Source organism: Acanthaster planci, linkage group LG16 (assembly GCF_054643075.1).
Source record: "Acanthaster planci isolate LZ-2023a linkage group LG16, COTS_SCS, whole genome shotgun sequence".
Classification (NCBI taxonomy): domain Eukaryota; kingdom Metazoa; phylum Echinodermata; class Asteroidea; order Valvatida; family Acanthasteridae; genus Acanthaster; species Acanthaster planci.
The window spans coordinates 12,588,451-12,611,846 of NC_141792.1; the positions used below are offsets into that span (position 1 = coordinate 12,588,451).

Here is a 23,396-nt window from a genome sequence, read left to right on the forward strand (position 1 = left end):
GAACTACAAGTGTTCTAAATCTTGGAAGTACCTGGTTAGGATTGTTTAGTCATTGAATTCGATGACCTCATGTGCATTGTATTTTCTGTGTGAAAGGTTTGAAATTCCAGACAGGTGTAAAATAAACTGCATGTGTACAAATGTACATGTACTGGTGCTGTACACGTAGATAATGAAACATTTTACCTGTCCATGAAGTGAAACTTTATTCATTTTTTTGTAAGAACATGGGCATATTTTGCAACAAGGAACGACCTTTTCCCCTTATCATTCAATGTAGTCATCATCTCAAGTTGATACACGTCCAAAGTACATGTACGTCCATTTACATTTACCGGGTATGCCATGTTTGTTGGGTAATGCAATATGTTTTTCCATGTGGCAATTATATAGTCTGTTGATTTATGAGACAAGGAACGCCTGTCACGAGGGGCTTCTCACAAATTACTGTCGTATTTCAAGATGGTCATGGTGTAAACCTGGTTTCTTTTTGTTTCACTTGTCTTGGGTTCGTGTTTCGACATCTTGTGCTAATGTTAGATGCTATCATTACATTTTATTCTCCCGCTTGAATAGAATATCAAGCGGAAATGCAGTGGTCTGTGTTTTGTACTTTTGCCAGAAAGATCCTTGCCTGTTTATGCACCCATATCTGTTTTTGGTTTAACCCAATTCAGTCCAGCTGGTAAGTGCCTGGACCTCACCCCCTTAGAATTAGCCGTTTGTGGCATACTTTTTGTCAGGCAATTTTGGCTTAGTACTAGTACATATACAGGGTGCCAGCATGCAGTCGATCTGACATCTTGAGCATAGAATTCTTGCATATGTGCTACATTTTATCACCAAACGAACTCACTTGTGCTCTGTTTTTACAGAGCTGGGACCGCCCATTCCATACGTTACTGTATACTGCGGAAGAATTTATAACTACTGGTACATATAAAAATAAGAAATGAATGTGTGTATACAGCAGACTTGTTTCTGACTGGAATGATCTGTAAACGTCAAGATCTTCAGAGAATCTTCTGTAATTGGTAATCGTAGTCTGTTTTTCTCTTTATCCACTGTCCAGGTCACTGATAAATATTGATATCAAAGCATTAGCAATGATTGCCACAGGAGGACCAGGCATTGGTAAGTAGACCCTTTTTCATTGGATCTTTTTCTGTTTTAAATTAATTTACCAGAACTTATGGGACAAATATCATTATGCCTTTCTTGTCCTACTTTCCCATGTTCATTTACCACAAAAACTTGCTCTTTACATATATACATGTACAGGTGCATATATGCACATTCAGGTCTATGTATGGTGCATGTACGTCAGGCCCATAGATATCATGCATGCTTATACCGGTAGGTGTACAATGTAGGTCCTATTGCAATATTCTCCATTCACATTGTTTCATGTACATTGTACATGTGCCTTGTACTGTACGTGACTCTCTCGAAAAGCTGGCTACGTCTTGGAGCTATAGCAGTATCAAATTTTCCGAATTACACGCGATTACGGACTGGAAGGTCAACAGTTTCATCCTCAATTATGACAGAGGTTGATTTTCCTCTGATATTATTAAAAAGGTCAGAGATTTTTGCCTGTCTGGTAGATTTGGCACTTCATCAGAGTTGGGAGAGTCAGAATTCCTGAAATATCTGGCAGCTATTTGAGATGTTCTGAACTCATTTCAAATTCAGATTGGCGACTTGAACAGGCTGTTTGTTGCTGAAGAGGTCTTTGTATTAATAGTAATAGGCAGAATGAGCTACATGCACATGTAATGTTAATTTGAAAGACTTTGCTTTTTGGCAGTATTTTCATTATGACAGTGTTAATTGTATGCAATAAAAAAAAAACTGCATTGAGTTGCATCAGTAAGTAATAAATGGATAAGCTTACATGGTCATACTAGTGTATTGTATCAGTGTACCTGTACTGATATGTCTACTTTGATTATTTACCATGTTGGAGTACTTAATACGGCCATTTCACAGTAGTGCACCACCATGAGTTTGCAACATGTTGGCCAATCACAATGCGCGAAATTTGTCGACCCAATGTGCGTTTGGAAAGGGTCTACGAATTTCGTGCGTTATGATTGGCCAACGTGTTGCAAACTCCTTGTGGCGCACTGTTGTGAATCGCCCGTATTGTACATCAGTGTACATGAACAAGTGCAGGGTACTGTCAGCACAAGTACAGGTGTACAGTACATGTACATTACATGTACATGTACATATTCAATATATATGTACATGTATATGGTGCATGGTGCATATGGTGTATACATGTACATATATGTGATCCAGTATCTGACAAATGAGTCGTTGCAATTGCTTTACAGCATGCAGTAAACTTTTCCCCTCTTTTATTAAATAGTCATGTCTGTATGTTGTTTACAATGAATAGTAGACATGAACAGTACATGTACGAAGAATGTATTTTCCAACCAGTTACATGTGCTACGGTACATGTCTATATTTGTGTCACTCCGGCTACATGTACATAAACAGTTCCATGCATTATAGTGTATTCTTACATTTTGTCTTTTACTTGTAGGCTGACTACTCCCAATTGTTTTGTTTATCTTTTGCCTCAAATTTCATTCACCATGATGCCTTCTCGTTCAGTTTATGTTATGTTTATGATTAAGAGAGAAACTGTGAAGTTGGTGTTTCGACACCATACCAATATCTGTCCATCCAACTCTGGCATAAAATGAAGGCCTTCTCTCCCCACTTCCTGCCCTAAAACCACCAAATATGGCCATGATTGGCAAGCATCCTCACTGAGTTTCCTTCAAAAAAAATGGGGATACTGGGTGACAAGTAAAGGTCAACCAACATCCATACATGTATGTTGAGTGTCATCACTCTCTGTGAAACCCCAGATGTATTCACTGTGAAAACTTTGGTGCCGGTATTTATTAGGGCCCCGCCATTGGTTGTTCCAGAAGATTGAGGTCTGGAACAGTGTGCGCATCCATTTTTTTGTACAGGATGATACCGTATGCTCATTGATCAAGAACGTTCACTGGACATGTCATTTGGGTGGCTTTTTTTTTTTTTACTAGTGCCATGATAAATTATCACAAACATCTCCAAAAGTTTTATTATAAACCAAAAATAATCAGAGGAATTCCATGCAGACAGTTACCAGTCCCAGTACATGTACATTGACAAATTGAGAATGCATTAAGAATTTGCATATATACTGGTATATTGATTCATTATATTTTCTGTAGATGAACATTTGAACCATTAGTTAATTAATTTCTGATTTTACTGAACATACATGTACATGTACGGTTGACTGAGATTCTATTAGAAAGAGATATGGCACATATGAACATGTACACATGCATGTTGCATACATGTACAGTAGTTACTCTGATAAACAAATGGGCCTGTCAATTTCTGCTACATGTACGATGTAGTTCTAGGCACGATTTTCCACAGTACCTGTATACAAGCGTCACTGGAGTAATGTGTGGAAAAGAATCTACCAGCTGGGCTCGCAGAAAATGCCACAATTTTTCTCGCCGCCTTGGAATTTCAAAAAGGGCATTCCCGGCACGGCTTCCATAGTTGGGCAAGAAAGTAAGTAATTGAAGCAGGTTCGGGAGGATATGTTTACAGTTCAGAGAACACTTTCTTTTTTATCAGATAAGAAAAAAAAAGCCACAGATATCTGAAAGATTTACGTGTAATTAGTTAATGCATACTTCTACTGTATGTATGCATGCAATTAGTGGAAAGGGCTTTAGAATCATCTCATGCGCTTTGATGACACATTAAAGTCCCCAAACAAAGGAAAAAGAAAGATTATTACGTGCAGATGTACATCTGGAAAGGGACTGGATATTATATGTTTGAATATGTGGACACACTTTGTTACATAATGTTTACATTTGCATTTGGAATTCCTAGGACCTGTGAAAGCATGGGAAAGTCCAATAAAATTCCTGGGAAATGGCATTTTCATTTTTGTGTCATTTTCCTGTACATGCACCTGTATGGATGCCAAGATTTTTAGCCATTTATTGGGGATTTCCAGTGACCTTTGAGTCAACATGTGTTTTAGTTTTCCTGGAAGGAAGCACACAACAATAGATATCTCTGAAGTTTGACCCAACACAGGAACAATAATTTTGTACCACAAGCCACTAAAAAAGTGTGTGTTTTTTTCTACCGGTATATCTGATGCAAAATTCTGGATCTGAAGTGTTAGATTTCTTCCTGCCTTTGATCCAGAAAAGTTAAAAGTTGGATCCACTCCTAACATACATTACCAGTACATGTACTTCATCAAATCCCAAATGAAGACAGGTGAGAACTTGTGAAATCTTCCCTGACTTCTCTTCTTGTCAATTACCATTATGTATGTAGTTTTTATAAGTTAAGCTTCACATCTCATTGTGGGCTACATGTAGAGCCATACTCATTGAACACATGTACATGTAGCAGTACCTCGTGCACATACATGTACATGTATGTACATGTACATACATGTGCATGTACATACATGTACATGTACTAGATGCCACTGACATGTGTACAGCGCCCATGTACATGTACATTTATGATATGAACATGTACATGTCCATTTACATGTACATGTGTACAGTACATGCACATGTTTTTACCATAAGCAGTGATAAGAGAGAGAAGAATGCAGGTATCCCTTTTCAATCAGTGTACATGTAAATCCTGAATTTCATTTGGAATTGATATTTTGGGGCTTTCCAGATCATATCTATAAAAACTTCTTTCTGAGAAGAAAAGGTTGAAAAACTTTGGTTTCGGTTTTAAACTTATTCCAAGATTCATCAAGATGTACCTTGTGCTTTCAAAGAGTTTAAACTGTTTGAGTTGGTTTTTAGCTGGAATATCTCTGGAATTCCCATATTTGTTTTTCTTCCTCACTTTGAAACTACAAGATACTTGTGTAAGATACACACGTACTTTTGGTTGCTGTAGAAGTGAAAAAGCATAAGTCATTCAAAAGAATTATTTCCTTGAAAAAGTGTGCAACTTTCTTTTTCTAAATTATTACAGATTTTGATAGTTACATATACATGACATGTAAAAGGACTAGCTCATACATGTATAAAGTTTTGCCGAAATATTCCCAAATAAATTCCCTCTTTGAAACTCAGAAGTTTGGTTTCCATTGATGCACTGGTACATGTACCTGGTAGAGACAGTAGCAGTTATGCCAAAGACTACAATGTACATGTAATTTCTGAGGAAAAAATGTGTGAAACCCAGACTCTGTTTTCACTCTTACTCTGTACATGTCCTGGTACCCAGGGAAGTACATTTACCGTACTCTACACATGTACATGTACATGTACATGCACAGTGTTCAGTATGTGTACGTTCTATGTACATGTATACACTTAGAAAAAGTACCGTATATGAACCTCGCAAAACCGCTTCCATTTTTGTGTGGGGATTCCCACATATAGAAACTCCAAGATTGCATTTACCTGAAAAAAAAACACAACTTTTCACAAATTCTTTTATATTTGAGGGTAGAAAAGAGTGTATTGTATTATGATACCGGTACATGTATATTTGAAATCACACCTTAGAAACTGGTTGTAATGTTAGTGTCTTTCTGCTCTTGAAAGAGCAACAAGTATTTTTTGCTGGTCCCCAATTCATGTTGTGTTTGAAATGAGACAGAGTTTTCAGTTCTGTTAGTCTTCACAGAGATCTTGGATAGAAATTATCTTAATACACGTACATTGTTTGGAATTGAATAAAACACACAAAAAGATGAAATCCACTTGCGTCTGTCATTAAAAGCTCAGTGGTGGGTTGAACTTGCTTATTGCAATGACTTACTGTAGTGCTGTTGGAAATATCAAAATCTTGCAGAATTTGCAATGTTGGCTTTTGTGGAGGAAACACACTGCACGCTTGCCACTTTGAATGACATTTTATTACTTTGTTTTGATACATTTCGTTACATTGTAGCTGTACTTTTTTACAGCATTTTTGATTTCACTAGCCATGCAAACTTATAACCAGGAAATTTCCTACAAGGATTTCCCCCATTCTCGATTTTGAAATATATTTGGACGTCCTTTTACACACAATTGAAAATGTGCTAAAAGTCTGGTTTGTATGGGATACCGATTATTACATTGTTGGTTTTGTTTTTTCATCACCATCCTGTTTTAATTATTCTAAAGGGAAAAATCACCCTGACTTATTCAACCTTTTACCCAGTACATAAATGATTCACCCTGTGATAAATAATTGGCAAGACGATAAATCAAGCCAAGCTAAGCCTTGGCTCACCACTTGCCACAATAACAACTGTTTTTCTAGGCCGCTTGGACCCGGAGTTTTCCATTAAAACCAACAGATAATAATCCCTAAATTGTTTATCCATTTGGCATTTCTGAAAGCATGGGTCATTACGCCTATCATCCCATTTTCGAGATTACATTCGTGGCTTCATGCTGCTCCGTATTCTTAGGAATAATATCAACATTCCTAAGCCTGGCTGCACAGAGAAAAAATTCTCCTTGATACAAATTTGGTTTATGCAAAATCTATTTTTTGGGGCTGGGTAAGTCCATTTTGCTCAGTGGGGGAGTGTAGCAGCTGATGGGTGAATTGTTGTGTAATTTTGTACCCAGTCACTGAAATGCAAAATCTTTTCCGATATTAAGTTTATGTTGATGTACACGTATCGGTACATGTACATTAAATGTGCAAAGGCAACATGTTACTTTCCCTGTTTTAGGCAGAATTGGGAAGCAAAATTCTGGAAAGGAGAGTTTGAAAATCAATTCTGGATAACGACACCCTTTTCAAAACCACTGAAAAAAATTGAGTTGGTTTTGGTATGTTTTTCATTTTATTCATCAAGTTATTATTTATCTTTGAAGAGATTCTTATACTCGTCAAAGCAACTCAGGAGACGTTTTGAAATATTCTGAAATTGAAAATAAGATACAGGTGCACAAACTGCCCCGAAGTTATTGGATTTATCCTAATTCGTTCCAGACAAAAACACAAATACATGTAGGTCAGTTTACAGGCAAATCCAAGTCCAGTCTGCAATTCCAATTTCTACAGTTATTCACCTTGGAACGGGCCCCTAAAAATGTACAGAATGTCCATAGGCGCATATCTGAATTCTGTGGAATTCCATAAAGCAGCTAACAAGCTGAAGCTGGATTCCTCTCTTGCATGATATTGGATGTATTCATTTGCATTATGATGAGGTATCTCAATGAATCATTCATGAGTTAGGGTCACTGTCAGTACAGTAGGTGTCACACCAATATAGCATCATGCTGGTTTTTGAGTACATGTACTGTATGTGTGCAGATCCCCATATGTGTCAGTAGCTCATGGATTATTCATGACTGGTTATTCTGGAAGACAGTCACGCAGGCTGTACTATTTTGGTTCGGGATGCCGTACTGTGCAGTTGACACTAGGCAAAGTTCTCGGTTGTGCATTGAATGGACTGTCAATAACTTCTGATTTGTTAGGTGTACATGTACACGTGCAATGTATAGAGATTTTGCCTAGGAGGTGAGTTACTTACAGTTTTAGTTACACTTGAAGGGGATTTCTTCCGTAGAAAATCTTAAAACCATTTCACTATCTAATAAATTGAGAAAAGAGCCAATTTGTTTCTGTCATTTGATAAGTAAGACTTGTGTATTGTTGTACATGTACATTGTAATGTACCTACCCTTTCAAAATGTTCAGTCTGTGTCTCTGCTGTGCTCGTATCAGTTAATATTGGTGACATGTGTCAGGAATAAAATTCTGCCCTATCAATCAATCAAGCTGTCAGTTAGTTTATTGATTTATTTGTGATAAGAAATTAAAAGGGTATTGTTCTTGCCTAGCTGGTGAGTGTGTGTGGACACAGATCAGTTCACGTCCAGATAGAAAGCATGTTAATTTTTGCTGCAGTTATTCATCTTTTGCATATGTAAAATTAGATTTTTCTCAATTAAGGATAAACCACAATTCAAAAACGTAAGTAAAGCTGATATGTTGATCAGTGGGACCAGGATCATTACCATTTTATTCATGTCCATTTTATTATCCATCAAATCAGCACAGAAGTGTGAGGGATACCCATGTGGGCTGCCTATCGGCAAAGGCAGAAACCCACTACATGTACCTGTACCGGACTCCCCAGCCCAGTTATTCCATAATTACCACATTTTCTCTGATACTGACATCAAGCGTCTACGTGTAGGTGTAATGTATCCAGCACGCACCGCTGTGAACCGGCTTGGCTAGTACCGTAGCTAGCAGTTGTTGAATTGGATAAGAACCTCACAAAACTGTCGGCCACCATAGAAAAACAAAACTTGTTGAACTGGATTTATTAAAACACTTGTCTTGGTCTCCTACGAACTTTTACTTGCTCATGTACGGTACATGTACGTGTCATTTTTTTTAAAATGCATACACATTTATGTACTGTTTCTAACACATGTGCTGTTTAATTACTTGTAGACATTGTTTTCTCTGAAAAAAAATTGTTTTAGGGTGGGAAGGGAAGAATGTTTTTAATGTACACGTACATGTTTGATTTTTTCCGTTTCCTTTTATTACATACATGGGTAGATACGCATATGTGCACCAATATAAACATCGCCATTGGTCTAGTTGCTGTCCCCATCTGAAGGGAAAAAAACAAATTTTTCAATTCTCAATTTACCGTCAGCGAAAAATGTACGTGTAAGACCTTATAATATATAATTATTAACCCTCCTAGTGTTTTAACCGTCAAACACAGTCAAAAATGCCTTCCAATTGATTTCCCCCAGAACAAAGACACATATGGGAAATTTGACTGATTTTGACTGATATGACAACTGTGTCAAGAATGCATCAAAGCACAGGAGGGTTAATAGATCAAAAAACAGAAAACTGCACAAAGAACAAGAAAAACGCTTTGTAGCTGTTTTCATTTTGGTGAGCATTTTGGAGTAATGGTTGAATCGAATTGCACAGACTGACTGTACCAGTTCTGAATTTCAACAGCGCATGCCCAAAATGAAATGTACCGGTACCCGAAGTCATTGGGATGGGCCAGCAAGGTCTGTCCAATCAGCACCGCCCTACGCAGACTTGCATGTCTGCCTTATTACGGATTGACTGTGTTTTTTTATTTAAATAACTGAACTGGCTCACTTGCAAGTGATCAAGGACAAATAGGTACATGATGTGTACATGCATTTTAGGCAAAGGGGAGTTTGTGTGTAGGCTGGCCATCTTAAATTAAAAAAGGAAAATGTCTTCCTTTTTTTTCAGGAGATAATTCAGGATGTCATTTTTGTCATCCCTTGCAGGAACTATGCACTAAAACATGAGGCAGAAGTCAACCACCTGGGACATTGATGCTGCACCCTTCCGACGAAATCACCATGAAGAAGTTAACGTTGAAACTGGATGCGATTTGCGCAAAGCTGAAGGAGGGACTTGCCGGACCTCTGGCGGATGGCGCACCCATCAACGGTGTGTCACTAGAGTGCCGGGGTGTCCCCGTCACGGAACATTACTCATCTTCTTCTCCCAGGAAGGAGATCTTGAACGGGTCTGAGAGTGGCGTCTCGCCCTGTCTAAGCGCCAATGAGCTGGACAGCGAATCTGTGAACAGTCAGGATGAAGGGAACGAGGAAAATGGGTTCCTGGACACAGACACACCCATGAAGACAGGCCTGCTCAATGGCCATGTGGACACAACCAAGGTACTCAGTGGTGCAAGCAAGCGTAAGGCCAGGCTAAAACTGGCTCCCCGCCGTTTCTTGGACTCGACAGATTCTCACCTGCCGCATGAGAACGGCTACTCAGACTCACCACTGGTGGACAGAACATATCCGAGAGGTGCGGGGTCTTCAAAGACAATCAATGGAGGATGCAGCAACAAATCTCAGGGAAGTAACACAAGCGATTCAACCTCTATGCAAATTTCTTTGTCTCGTCGGGACCTGGACCTGGACTATCAAGGCAATAATTATTTTCACAGATCAGCAGCCGACGGCACCCTCAGTGACCCATCAAGCCCAGGCGGTGAACAAGGGCAGGATGCCACACCGCTTTGGTACGCAGACGATTCTCCAAGCGAGAACAGTGATTACTTGGACATCTACCCAGAGGAAGACGGGGACGATGAGGACAGTTTGGGGGAGCTAGACACAGCTCCTAACCCAGCAAACTTGAGCAATCTGAAAGCAATACAGGAGTATGCCGAGCGGAGCTTGACGGAGGACCAAACGGGTCAGCCGATTGAGGAGGGCCTGGCTACAAACGACGTCATCTGTGAACTTGCCGAGGAAGGGGGAGCAGAGGAGGCAGAACCCTCGTCAGTGATGCAGGAGGAGATGGAAAGGCCCTCCCTAGACACAATGAGCAAAAACACCAATGACAATGACGAGGACAAAGATGATGAAGATTACGCTGTCCCAACAGACTCTAGGCCCATCCCCTTGAAGATACCTGTCATTGGCAAAAGGGACAAGCATGGAAATCCGTACGACCCATCAGCCGTGCAGGAGTACGCCAGTGACACCATGAATGAACTCATAGGAATGTACGGGTTTGAGGAGGGGTCCAATCCAGACATTGCAAAGGATGTGCCATTAGATTCTTTCAGCTTTAGTAAGTACATTTCCTGTAAAGTCCATGCACTTGTTGCTTATTTGGATATGACATTAGTGTGTGCACCCCAGTCTCTTTTGCTGCTTAATCTTGTCTTTCTCTCTGTGCTCTTGAGCAGTTTTTGACATTGAGAACAATACTTTTCTTGCTATTCATGGTGACAGACAACTAAGGTGGAAAGCTTGCGGTAGCACCATGCAAGGATACGATCTCTTTGTGAGTCTGTATGATTCTGAAAAGAACTGTGAGGAAACTCATTTTCGTGAGTGAGTTTCCTCACGGTTCTTTTCAGAACCATACAGACTCACAAAGAGATCGTATCCTTGCATGGTGCTACCGCAAGCTTTCCACCTTAATACTTTTCTTTTGTACTGGCCTGTATTCAGCCTTTCAACGGTTACAGAGTCAAACTTCCTTGAGACTTTAGTTGAACATACTGTACGTGTATATATTTACTGGTGCATGTGTTAAGACTTGTGGAAAACCGTATGATCATTATTTTTAGGGGTTTGCATCCCCTTTCCACTCTCCAGTAAAGCTGCATTTCAAATATACATGTACATGTCCACCCAGGTGCCCCGGGAGCCTAGCTTTGAGTGCGCATTCTCATTTGGGTACATGTATTGCAAAGCCTTCTTTGCACAATCTACAGTCTAGTACATGTAACCATACATGTACGGACCTCGTGGCATTGTAAAGTTTTGTGTCTGCATCACTCAGTGCCGATCTCCACAACTCTGTGCCCCAAGTGATATCCAGAAACTTCACATCAAAATGAACATTCAAAACTCCAAGAAAACCTTGTGATTATTCAAACTCAACGCCCAAATTTCGGGTAGAGTTACTTCCACCGAGTTGGCAGTCAAGCAACCTGCCTGGTGCACAGACTCCTCAGCTCGTAACACTTACACATGCAGAGTGTGTAACTCTTTCTCCAGCTGAGGGTCTCGAGTCCGGTACCGTAGCCTAAACAGACGGCCGTAGGGCATGTAAGCCTAGCCCCCGTGAGTCCTCAAATTGTGAAAACACGGAGTTGGTTTACCGACAAGAGAGCAAGGATGTTATGCACTTCGAGAAATCCAGACTTGAATAATTAAACTGAATTGTGCCAGCGGTTGCCTCCTCTTTGTGTGAAATGCAGAGAAAAATTCTCTCCATTATTTCAACACTCACAAAGTGCTAAATGGTATAGTATGCAAGTCATGGCTGTAAATGTAAATATCCCATCGACGAATACAGTAATCTTCCTGTCAAGTTTTGTAATCAAATCGCACTTTACAGACCCGTACCTGTACATGTACATTACTTGGTTAACAGTGGAACTACCATTCCCTATTTGTCAACTCCTCATATTGGAAAAGCATTTTGACCCGTGAAGCTCATTTTCTGTTGGCATTTACATGTATTTGTTTTGAGAGTGTTTACGCAGTATATTCTTACAAATACATGTATTTTTTGGCTCGCACCGTTGTGTAGATCTTCGTTTGTTGCACTTGTGGTTTGTCCAGTCTGAATATGATTTTCAATTTTAGGAGAACTCGGGGGGGGTGGGAAATAGTTGAGAAATACATTGTACTCTTACATGGACATGATGGGCTGCACTTTACAAGACTTCAAGAAACATACCGGGTACGTGTTCGTGTCCAGTTTGATAAATGTGCCATTTGCTCATGTGCGGTACATTTACAAGTTTCTGTGTACACTGAAAATTTCAGGCTTGAAATTTTTAAGAGTACACTACATGTAGCATACCATGGAGCTACGCGCATGCATGAGTATACCCACACTTAACCTGTTACGTAAATACATGACCATTGGAATGTACATGTACCGCTGTAAGTCCGTCCTTCCTTTCGCATACAATGTACATGTATTGTACATTGCGTTGTACACACTTGTGCATACATGGGCATTTTAGTGTAAAGATACCTACGAGTGCAGTATGTTTTATTTTCTGAGAATGACCCTCAAAAGTCCCTAAGCCTGCGTATGCATGCACAAGTATTTGATTTTTAATCTGAAAGCCTATTAGTACATGTACATGGACACGTGTAGTTCAGTGCCAGACCTCATTTAAAAGGTTTCCTTTTTTTCCCCCCCAACATTTACCCGCGGGATATTTAGTCCATTGCCTTGTCTTAAACTGATCAAATATTCATAGCTTAACCACTGGTATGCAGCAAATATGCATAATTACGTGTTCGTTGCACACAGTTCTTGCACAAATTGCACGCAGCGTGAAATGCCGCACAGGATCACTTGTCTTGCCAGACTCGTCCCTGGTGCAGAAGATGAATTTTATTCCAGGAGACAAGCTCATTTTCTTGTTCCACGTTAAAAGTAACAGCACAAGTAATTCTGGAACACACGTACATGTACAGTAGACCTCTGTAATGGTACTCCGTGGATTAGTTTCACCGGTATTTGTGTTCTGTGTACATGTATGGTTTTTGAAGGGTGATAAAAAAAATATTGAGAATTTTAGTATCTCAGGGTATAGTTCTCCAACTTCATATCAACATTAAAATAGATCACCTGAAAAGATATTAAAAATTTCATTGCATCTTTACACCCTTCCAGATCTGTCAGAGAAAAGATCTTTCATCCCTCAATTGCTATTCTTAAGGAAAACATAGAGATGTGGCTTTTATTTGAGTGGTGGCATTCTGCGTCCGTGGGCTTAGCGAGCTGTCGTTCCCACGGCGAAAAAGACTGACCATGTTTGGTATGCAGTAAAGGACAAAGTTAATTTTTCCAGCGCAGGGGCCGGTGTGTGTGTGTGTGAAGCCGGGAGATTGTGAGTCATGTCTGAGATAACAGACATTTTCAGGATCATTTGGTTTCTGAAAATGGAGATAACTATTTTTGACCGTGGTCAGTTGATTATTTTTTTTTAAGGGGACTGGGACTTTTTAAAGAAGAGTTCAACTATCACAAAAATGTATGAAAGTCCTTAACAGCCCTGGAATGAAAACTTGGATGTTTAGATGTAAATTCTTCAAAGTCAACTGCTTAAAATTCACAAAACTATTAGGCACCATTGCAATTTTCGGTCTTCCTTTTTTTTTTTTAATTTAAAAGCAATTCCACTGCCTGTGCTGTACATTTGTGCATGCACAAGCACACGTACATGTGTATGTGCATCTGCTTTTTCAAACAAAAGAAATCGAGAATCACTACTGCATGCCGACAACGTGAATGAACTTTACAAGGATGGAAAGGGTTGGAATCAATCTGTAGATTCAGTTTATGTCAAAAGGAAGGACGGGAGGAAGGAAGAAGTTTTCAGGATCTGATATTTACATGTGTGAGTGAACATTGAATATGTTGATCTCTGACATCGGTGAAAGCAAAATAAAGGACTACTTCTCATTGTTTTCGTGTTTTGGTTCCAGTATACGCTGATACAGGACGCAGATAGCTGGAGTGCCACATGTTTAGCTTCATTCCCAGCTTGCCATTTTCACGCCTCTAATTTGGCCTTCTGAGCAGCAAATTTGGAAAGATGACAAAAATACTTGCAGTTCATCTTCAGGCACCATCATAAATAATTCCCTTCCACTGCCTCCCTTGGTCGAAAAAAAAAGGAGACAGAAAAGATGAATCAGTTTCACTAAAAGGCCCTGTCCACTAATCACGTAATGGAATTAAAGGAATCCAATCGCAGTAAATGAATGGCCCGACCCAAGGTCGGCAGCGCAGGGAGGAAAGCACAAAAAACGGCGATTATTATTTCTTGTTATTAATGGCAAGGATAATAAGCTGCGTGTGTTTGCGCCCAGCCTGGTGAGCAATCTCATTTTGTCCGTTTGTTATGAATATTGGGTAAATTTTGACCGATTGGTATGAGGCAGATTAATAAACAGACCTGGAGGGGAAATTGAATGTCAGGCTGCTTCAGTGGTTAGCTGATATTCCAGTGGTGTACATTTTTTTGGTATTCCTTGGTTGATATACATGTATGTACATGTTCTGGATTCTCAGTGTTTTCTTTGTATTGTAACGTAAAGTTCTTATATTTCCCATTTTGTGTTCTAAACAGGATATTATGCAGGTGTTGGATGAATAATTGATAAGGTCATAAAACAAGCTGGAACTTTCTGTTTTCCATAGAAAATATACAGAAAATGGAAGAGAAGAATGCGAGTGAACGTAAAAAAGATGCCCTCCAGAAGTACATCCATCGACACGCCAACCTCCATGTCCCAGATCTGACCCGGTTTCATGGAGCACGCTCCAGCACCTCTCCAGAAGACACTGGTTCCCAATTGCCTCTGAGTACCTGTGACAGTAGCGACATCCCCAACCAGGGCAGTCTGCTCGGGAGTGATGCCACGCCACAGTTGGCCTCGCAAGCTGGCGTCGGAGGCAAAGTGGCCTCGTTACCGCAGGCTAGCGAGCCTCAGTCTAAGATGAGACTTGCCCCACCGTTGGGGAAGACAACAAAGACCGTGAAGGACCTCATCAATGAGCAGAAAGGGAGAGAAGAAGGGGCAGAGTTAGAGGAGGGGGATGAAGATTTCCGACCGCGACGGTTCTCCAAGTACGACTTCTTCATTCAGAGCTTAGAAGCAGGTACGACTTTCATGTTTTTAAATCCTGACGGTTTTTTGCACTATCAAATGAAAACGTAACAAAGTATGTTTTGTATCATTCATGTGCATATACATGCAGGTGTACAAATGCGTGCATGATGTCACTTCTTAGGAAATGGTACTTCAATTACGAAGCGCCCTCATTCGCTCATGCACGGCACGCATAGCATCCGTTGTGGCCATATTTATGTCTTGTTACAATAGTTTCAGAAATCTTTTACAATGTATTTGGCTCACTGAACAGGGGTAGCAGTGCTCTGACTTGATCAAAGTATAACCAATATCAAGTTACCCAAGAAATTAATAGTTCACAAGTATACACTTGCCACGTCCTGAAATGTACGAACATGTAATCAAGCACTCCTACAAAGTACAGTTTTACATGTAATCGTTATAAATGGGAAAAGGTTGGCATAGAATGCCCAACAGCAGTCCGGTCTGAGGATGTAAGATAACTCTGGCGGGAGCATAAATGTTATATTAATAGAAATCAAAACTCACTGAACCCTATCTTGTGTTGGGATAGCGTTCTTTACCACTTAACCTTTCCAAAAGGCAGGAAAAGGGAAGTTTCACAAAGCCTAGAAAATATCAAATAGTTCATCCCCCAAAATAGTCATGAATAGTTGCATTGTTAAAGAGGGGTTGTGTTTTCACTGTGCTGGGTGCGCTACCATGCATTTACGGGTAGCTTAAGGGATGAAACTCCTTTTTTTAGCCTCAGTTGTGATGACAGTTGATGAGTTGGTTCTGAAACACTGTTTTCTGTGGGAAAAGATTGCGCTTGTAATCTGACGGGAATACTGTCTTGCACAGCTGTGTCATCAGTGCAACATTTTCTGATAAAAGTTATACTTACATGCACATGTACAGTTTATGCAGTTAGCATGAATCCATCTTTCCATAAGGCCTACATTTCCTGGGACATATACATGTATTTAAAGTAATTGATTCATTACTCTTCTTGGGCATTTAATGTACATTCTGATTTGAGGTCAGAACACAAAGAATCGGAACTTGTCCTTTGGTTGAAATTGTTGCGAAATGCACAGAGGGGATTTTTGTTGTGGGAATGTGTTTCTTTACAGTCTTCCAGTGTGAAAGATACATGTAATGTACCAGTATATGTACTTTTCTCAAGACCCTAGGGGGTTATGGTTAAAGAAACAATGAAACAATCATGGCCTCTGCTAATATGAGGGTTCTGCTAATATGAGGGTAAAGCATGAGAAATCCTGTACTTGTACGATTAATAAAACAGGCATCCAACTTTGCACAGATCGGCTGATTTCCTCATTTATCACTTCACACTCATGCCGTTGAAAAGCATTGTATGAAGTCTTGTAAAGATTGGAATTTCCCCGTTTCTTGTCAACATCCAAGTTGCATGCCTGATAAATGAAAGAGGATAACTTGTAACAGAAAGAAATGTTGCTCCAGCATTGTGCACATCGCATATTTTAATGGTGTCATTACCAACAGGTCAAGCGATCGACTATTCGGCCCATCGCATCTCCAAATATGACAGCTACATCCGCAAGTTGAAAGCAGGTGAGGCCATACACAAAGTCATAGGTCGAAGGCAGAGCGCGTCGCAGAAGATCCGGGACATTATTAGCACCCAGATCCATCGGAAGCATGAACAGGGCAGTGATGGGGCACCCGGAGATGAAGAGGAGGATAATGAAATAGTGAGTGAGAAGACAGCAGAAGCCTTCAATCCTATCGTCAACAACCACATCAAGACCTCCAAGTATGCCTCCAAGTACGACTACTTTCTCAACAAGCTCCGGAAAGGCGACGACGTCAACCCCTTCGAGATCACCCTGTCTAACGCAGCCTCGACCTCCGGCTCTGAGACAACCTCAAACAGCGGTCCCTCACCGTCCACCAGCAGCCATGGAGCACTGCTGGACTACACTGGCCAAGCGGGGGACCAGGGAAATCTGGTCATTACTGAGGAACCAGAGCAGCGCGAGCTATCCTTTGCAGAAGGGACAGGCAAGAGGAACATCTCCAATGGCCTGGCCAAGATGGTCAAAGATGAGATCACGCCGGGAGAGATGAATGTCTTCAGCAAGTACATCTCAAGGTACATGTATGTTGGCACAGTTTTTGATGTATGCAAAGTGAAGCTTTAAGTCCATTGTTGAATTTGTTAAAAAATTGTGTCAGCCAGGTGAAATTTTTGAATTTTAATTTAAATTATCATACCGGTATTTGATGATGTGTGCATTGATTTCAATGTTTTACAGTATTCTCAATTAGGAAATTTTTTAGTTCACCAAATCAATTTTAATCCAAAGTCCCTTTGAATTTGATGGTTGAGAATAACTTCACGTATGGATGGCCATTTGGGTTTACTTCATCACTGGCTCTGTAAAACACTGGTACTTTACTCCATTGATGTAGCCGGTGGGGGGGGTGCACGTGTCCCCGCCACAAATTCCGGTGCCTCCCAGGTCCCCCCCCCCAAAAAAAAACCGGATGAATGGATATTGAACAAGGCTGACATAAACTTGCCCCTCAAAAAGCACACCACTGAAAGCTGGTGCCCCCCATAAGACACTGGTGCCCCTCCATAAGACGCTGGTGCCCCTCCATAAGACACTGGTACCTCCCATAAGACACTGGTGCCCCCCCCATAAGACACTGGTACCCCCCATAAGACACTGGTGCCCCCCCATAAGACACTGGTACCCCCCATAAGACACGGGTACCCCCCATAAGACGCTGGTGCCCCCCATAAGACGCTGGTGCCCCCCCTTGTACAGTACCTCCCTCCCACTAGTAAAATCCTAGCTACACCACTGCTTTACTTCCAACTGGTAACCCTTCTCTTGTGGCCTTTGGCAGATACTCTGGTTCAGCGCATTGTGGCCATCTGCATTGTGTCTACCAATACAAAGAACATTACCATTGCAACGATGAAGGCTGCAATTTTGCTGTAAGTACCATCGGTTGGAAATTTCCTTTTTACACCAACTATCAGTCCGTTGGATTTCTTTTGTTTTATTTTTTTTATACCAAATGTATTCAACTTCCAGGGTGCCTTATTCATTCCTAGAACTTTTAGACAAAAATAAATCTAAGGCTTTCACTTTCCTTATCGCAAAAGTTGAGTTGAAAACAAAGAAAGAAAAGTGCAAGTTTCACAGGCGGACCTCAAATGTGTTTCACACGAATCTATGTTACCCCGAGTCCCTGTCTTACTCTTGAAATACGACCACTTGAAATCAAAAGAAAAAGCTCAATTCTGATCCAAGATATTTCATTTCAAATTATTCTTGTCCACTCTCTTTAGTCTCACTCTCAACCACAGGTACTTGTTCTACCAATTATCTGCTTCTTACAACACATTCCGTGACTACTATCTGGAACATCTCTGGTATTTTCTTTAAACAAAGCTCTGTTTTGTAATTCTGATCTTGAAATTTGTCTTTCACTTAGGAAGGAACTTTCAGTTTTTGTCTGCTTCTCACCCATTTTGCCTTTGCCACAGGCTACGTGATTTTTTTTTTCACTTGAAAATAGGACGATTAATGGAGGTTTACATTGTGTGACATCTGTTATATATATTTGTTGACATGTTTTATATCAACAGTGCTGGACAATTGGTTGTTAGTGTTCACTGGGAATATTTATTTGGCTCATTTATAGCTATCAAAATGCAGCAGGTTGTAGTGTTAAAAAGGGAAAAAAGAACCTATACATTTAGGTGCATATCTTATTCAAATTTTTGTATGTGCAATAAATGTGGGTAATTCCAGAAATTAAAGGTCCAAAAATGGGACATTTTTGTGTCCCTGTTACATCTGGCCTTTGTTATTTGACATGGAAATACCACCAGAATTGATTTCAAACTGTTACTATTTGTTTGGTAGCTAATTTGCATTAATTCACCACTCTTAGAAATTGTGTTCTGAACTTACAGAATCATATGTCAGATGTGACAGGGACATGAAAAAAAATGGACCCCTAATTTCTGGAATTACCCATGTCCATCTTCCAAGTCGATTGCCCTTGGACAACTTACATGTAGATGTGAACAGAAACCATCAGAAGAGAGGATAAAGTTGCTGCAAAAACTCCAGAAGTTGCTAACTTACGTGAATGTACCGGTATATCAAACTGTCCCAGGAACTAGACATTTTTCAGCCCAAGTAGCCCAAAATTCACCTAAAACCCTCCCGTGAATTTCAGCATTCAAAGGATTCAGTCCCAAGCTATTGAATTAATAATAATAACGTGTAGGGTGCAAATTCCATAATTATGGTCAAATGCGCTTACCAATTAAACAAATAAAACTTCCATTATACCAGTAAAATACAATAAACCAATAAAACACTTGAAACTTATACATTACCCAATCACAAGACAAAAAAGTTTAAAACCAGCAGTTACATTTATAAGATGGCTTGATTTCCCCTTGCACAGTGTGCAGATATATTGATAGGAAAAATTCAGGAAGGGACTTGAGTAGAATCCAAATGCCTCGGGACAGGGAAGTTGGCATGGAAAAGATGGAGGATTTTAAAAGCATACAACAGACAACTTGGGAAATGGAGTGATCATTTTTTGTAGGTTTTAAATACATTTACTGGTAGAGCTAAAGAAAGTTTTGTGTGGCAAGTAGTGGTATCCGCTCTGAGCTGAAGTGCGCCCCCAATCAGCAAAAGAAAGACAGGTGATTACAAGCGGGTTCTTGCACGCGTTCTGCGTGTACGCAAAGACCAATATTGTACATGCCGGAATGAATTAGTTACGCGTGCTCTGCATCAAACACGCATGTACCGGTATTTGTGCGCTTCATGGCACGCCATGCGGTGAGCACCAATAAAAACACGCCCTCTTTTGTTCCGCTCGGAGCGGATAGTAGAAGTCTTGAATTTGGAACATATACTGTACTGTACTTGACATGTACATTCACACTGAGGTCTTACTTGTGCGAAGAAACTAAAAATATTGCTGTGTCTCTTAAGGCCTCATTCAAATAGTCATGCCCCCTGTACATGTACAGGTTCCTACACATACATGTATGTACATGGGAAGCACCCCCAGTCGGTAGCCATGGGGCTTCCATAGGTGCATATACAGTGTACATCCACAGCCATAGCATTTAGACATAGCCATAGCTGTTGGCTCTCTGCATCATGTAGCGATAAACTAGTATGTGAATGCACTGTGATCTGCACTGAATGGTTCTTGCAAGAAGGCTCAGTTGCACCACTTACAGGGCCTGCTTGGAGTCAACAGTGTTATCATTCATTTTCACTCCGAGAACAATAGGCACTCTCAGTGTTCATCATAAAAATAAGAAACTTTTAAAGATGAATCACAGAATGCCTCATCTTCCTCTCGGGGATTGTTCGTTAATTTATTATTTTTTTTTTGCCGAGGAATTAGACAAAAAAGGCCAGCTTTTCATCAGTCACTTCCAGTAGTGATTATCCCCTTTAATACCACTTCCTCCCAGTATCAAAGCAGAAGCTCTGATTGCTGTGCAACTCGGCAGAAAAAAACAAGACCAAATAATGCGATTGGAGAGTGGAGCCAGATTTTTGAGTAGCTTTGTGGGGAAATTGAAAGAAAGGAAGCGGCTGCACAATGACGGGAAATTGTCGACTTCCCACACGATTTGGAACGAAATAATATGAGCAAAAAAAGAGCAGTAGTGAAAGTGAGAGTCTGGTTTCTATGATTCTCCAGCTTAGGAAATTAAGTCTTTTTCCTGTTTTTGTTCTGCCGTTGTTTGCCATTTAGTTAAATTCCTGTTTGAATTAGGACTTATTCTTCGATGGAACTTGTCTTTCACTGCCTGAACGTCTGGTTGAAATGATAATAATTGCCAGGCCTAATCTTACAACAAAACTCCAGATGTTTTTGTGTCAAATGGCATGTACATATACACACACTGTAGTTGTGATTTTAAAGAAAGTCTCCAGCCTTGATACATTTTTCTTTAAGATAAGTTTCTGTTCTTAGTTTTGTTCTGAGACGGTGAGCATGTGATTTGTGCAGTCATCTTTTGAAAAGTGTTGCAATGTTCTTAAACAGGGAAGTGAACTTTGCTAGAATTTTATTTTGAATACTTCCTAAGTGAAAACCCTGTGAAATCTGCATGTAATTTCCTGAACATTTGTTGTTGAAACCTTCTTAAAACATCCAAATTATTCAACGTTCAGGAAAACCAGTGACATGTTCTTTATACTTTCCTGCAAAATCCTCCAAATTTCCTGGTGGAGTCTGAAGGATCATGAAAGATTAGAGTTTGTTAAGTTGTTTTTACTTCTGGGAATGAGAGTGACTTTAGGTACATGCCCATGTAAGACATGCTTACACATGCATGTACATTGCCTGTATGCAAGAAGCACAGGTAAAAGTTTGACTTTAGGAATCAAACCTTATGTATTTGTTGTTTTTGTCAGTATTTACTCAAATAAATGGAAAACAAATCTTTTGGAGCGTTTACAAGTAAGGAAAAAAGCCCATTTTGGAATAAGACATATACTCAGTAAACTTTGAAAAATGCCCAGTGTGCTATTTAACAAATCCGAATCTTGAAACCAAATTTTGCTACATGAAAACATTGTTGATCTAACCTCTCGTTTGACATCTTGGCAAGTATTTGACAAAGATTAAAGTTCAAGCTTAGACTTCAGGAAACAGAGCAGATTCCATTGTTACATTGTAACCCAAAACTTCAGCTAAAATTCAAAACATGCCCGCATGCCAACAGGATCTAGAAATGCTACACAGTCAAGCGGATCACCGAGTAGGAAATGTGCTATCTGCAAAAACCCCATGGCTTCCCCATATTTGGTGTTGTATCCAGCCTGATAAAAAAAAGCTGGAAGTGGATCTTATTTCAAAGTCCGAAGAATTCTTCCTTTGCATGGATAACAGTAGCTATTTGTCAATTGAAACAATTTCCTCAGTTAGTTTTTGTAAATAAGGAATTCAGAGAAAATGAGAAACATTATCTTTTTGGAGGTTTCAAATCGAGTCCTCCCAAAGCTCACCATGAGCCAATGATGAATCCAAGTCACAAGCTGTCCAGAAGAACTGTGACAGAGGTAGTTAAGGAAGGCGTGAGATTTTTTAGGATTTTCCTGATTTCAGGCTTTTTTCATCAGGATTTTCTAGCTTTCGTGATTTTTCAAACCTACATCTGGAAAAGTATGAGTTTACCATTAAGGTGTTTTTATGTACATTGTATAAGAGTTAATTTAGGGGGTGCCTTGAGGCAAACACAACTGTTTACCACAGACCCTAAGCTACTTACAGCCCTCAAAATCTGTGGTGATTATTTGGTGGAAAGTCCATTTCCTTAAAATGGCACCCGTTGTTTTGTTCTTGTTCATCGCCTGTGAATTGCGACTTGTGCTAGGAACCCAAGACAACTCTGCCCAGTTTGTTATCTTGGCCAGAAAGGCTGAGAACCGTAATGAGGAACGCATATATACTGACATACATGTACATGTACATCTACACATGCTCAGCAGTGTCCCAGATCCAAAGACAAAATGATTCTTGATGAAGTCAAACGATTTCTTGCTGAACAGTCTCTGGCCAGATTTCAATCGCAACAAAAATAGTCGATGCCTCAGGAAAGAACACTTCAAAACCATGTGATTTTGTAGGTCATGAGCTTCATATTTCTTCTCTGTTATTTCATGTTCAAGTAAATTTTAAAAATAAGGACAACGTGCTTTCAAATTTAAGTAAAGATCACCCATTATTGAGTCATCAATGATTCATTCATAACACATGTACATGGATACACACGTACCCAAGCCATAAAACTTACCTCGAAAAGAAACAAACAGCAAGAAAAACAAGAAAACAATGATACGTATTTCCAAATCAGAAAACGTTTGAGAATGAAAGGTGACTGTCAACATTAACCTATCCACATGGGTCTCTCTATTGTCAGTTTGGGGAGGGGGGGGCTTGTAGTCAAAAATTTTCACAGTACAAGTCCTGTAACAGTGAGTCCTCTGGTGTCTGTCTCGTCTCCAACAGTCACAAGTAGCATTGGTCAGGTTACAGGTTACAAGTGAAGGCTCAGGTTGTAGTCAAGTTTCAGTCCAAGATACAAAATAGAAATGGTTTCGTTTCACTTCAGGATGAATGACATCAGTTCTT

General features: G+C 40.0%; 1 protein-coding gene across 7 annotated transcripts in view; it reads left to right on the forward strand.

The window, feature by feature from the left end:
• The window catches only part of casz1 (castor zinc finger 1), a 63,381-nt gene that overhangs the window by 25,410 nt on the left and 14,575 nt on the right, over positions 1 to 23,396 (forward strand). For 6 of the 7 annotated variants that reach the window (XR_015427928.1, XR_002598176.2, XM_022234558.2 and 3 more), the window contains exons 2-6: positions 1,073 to 1,134; positions 9,345 to 10,653; positions 14,767 to 15,228; positions 16,731 to 17,340; positions 18,105 to 18,195. Coding sequence is in view for 5 of the 7 variants with exons in the window: in XM_022234558.2 (XP_022090250.1) it covers positions 9,393 to 10,653; positions 14,767 to 15,228; positions 16,731 to 17,340; positions 18,105 to 18,195 (2,424 nt within the window). In the remaining 2 variants the exon portion in view is untranslated. Of the gene's footprint in view, positions 1 to 1,072; positions 1,135 to 7,422; positions 7,561 to 9,344; positions 10,654 to 14,766; positions 15,229 to 16,730; positions 17,341 to 18,104; positions 18,196 to 23,396 lie in introns of those variants that run through there. The other variant, XM_022234560.2, reaches the window with a different exon arrangement.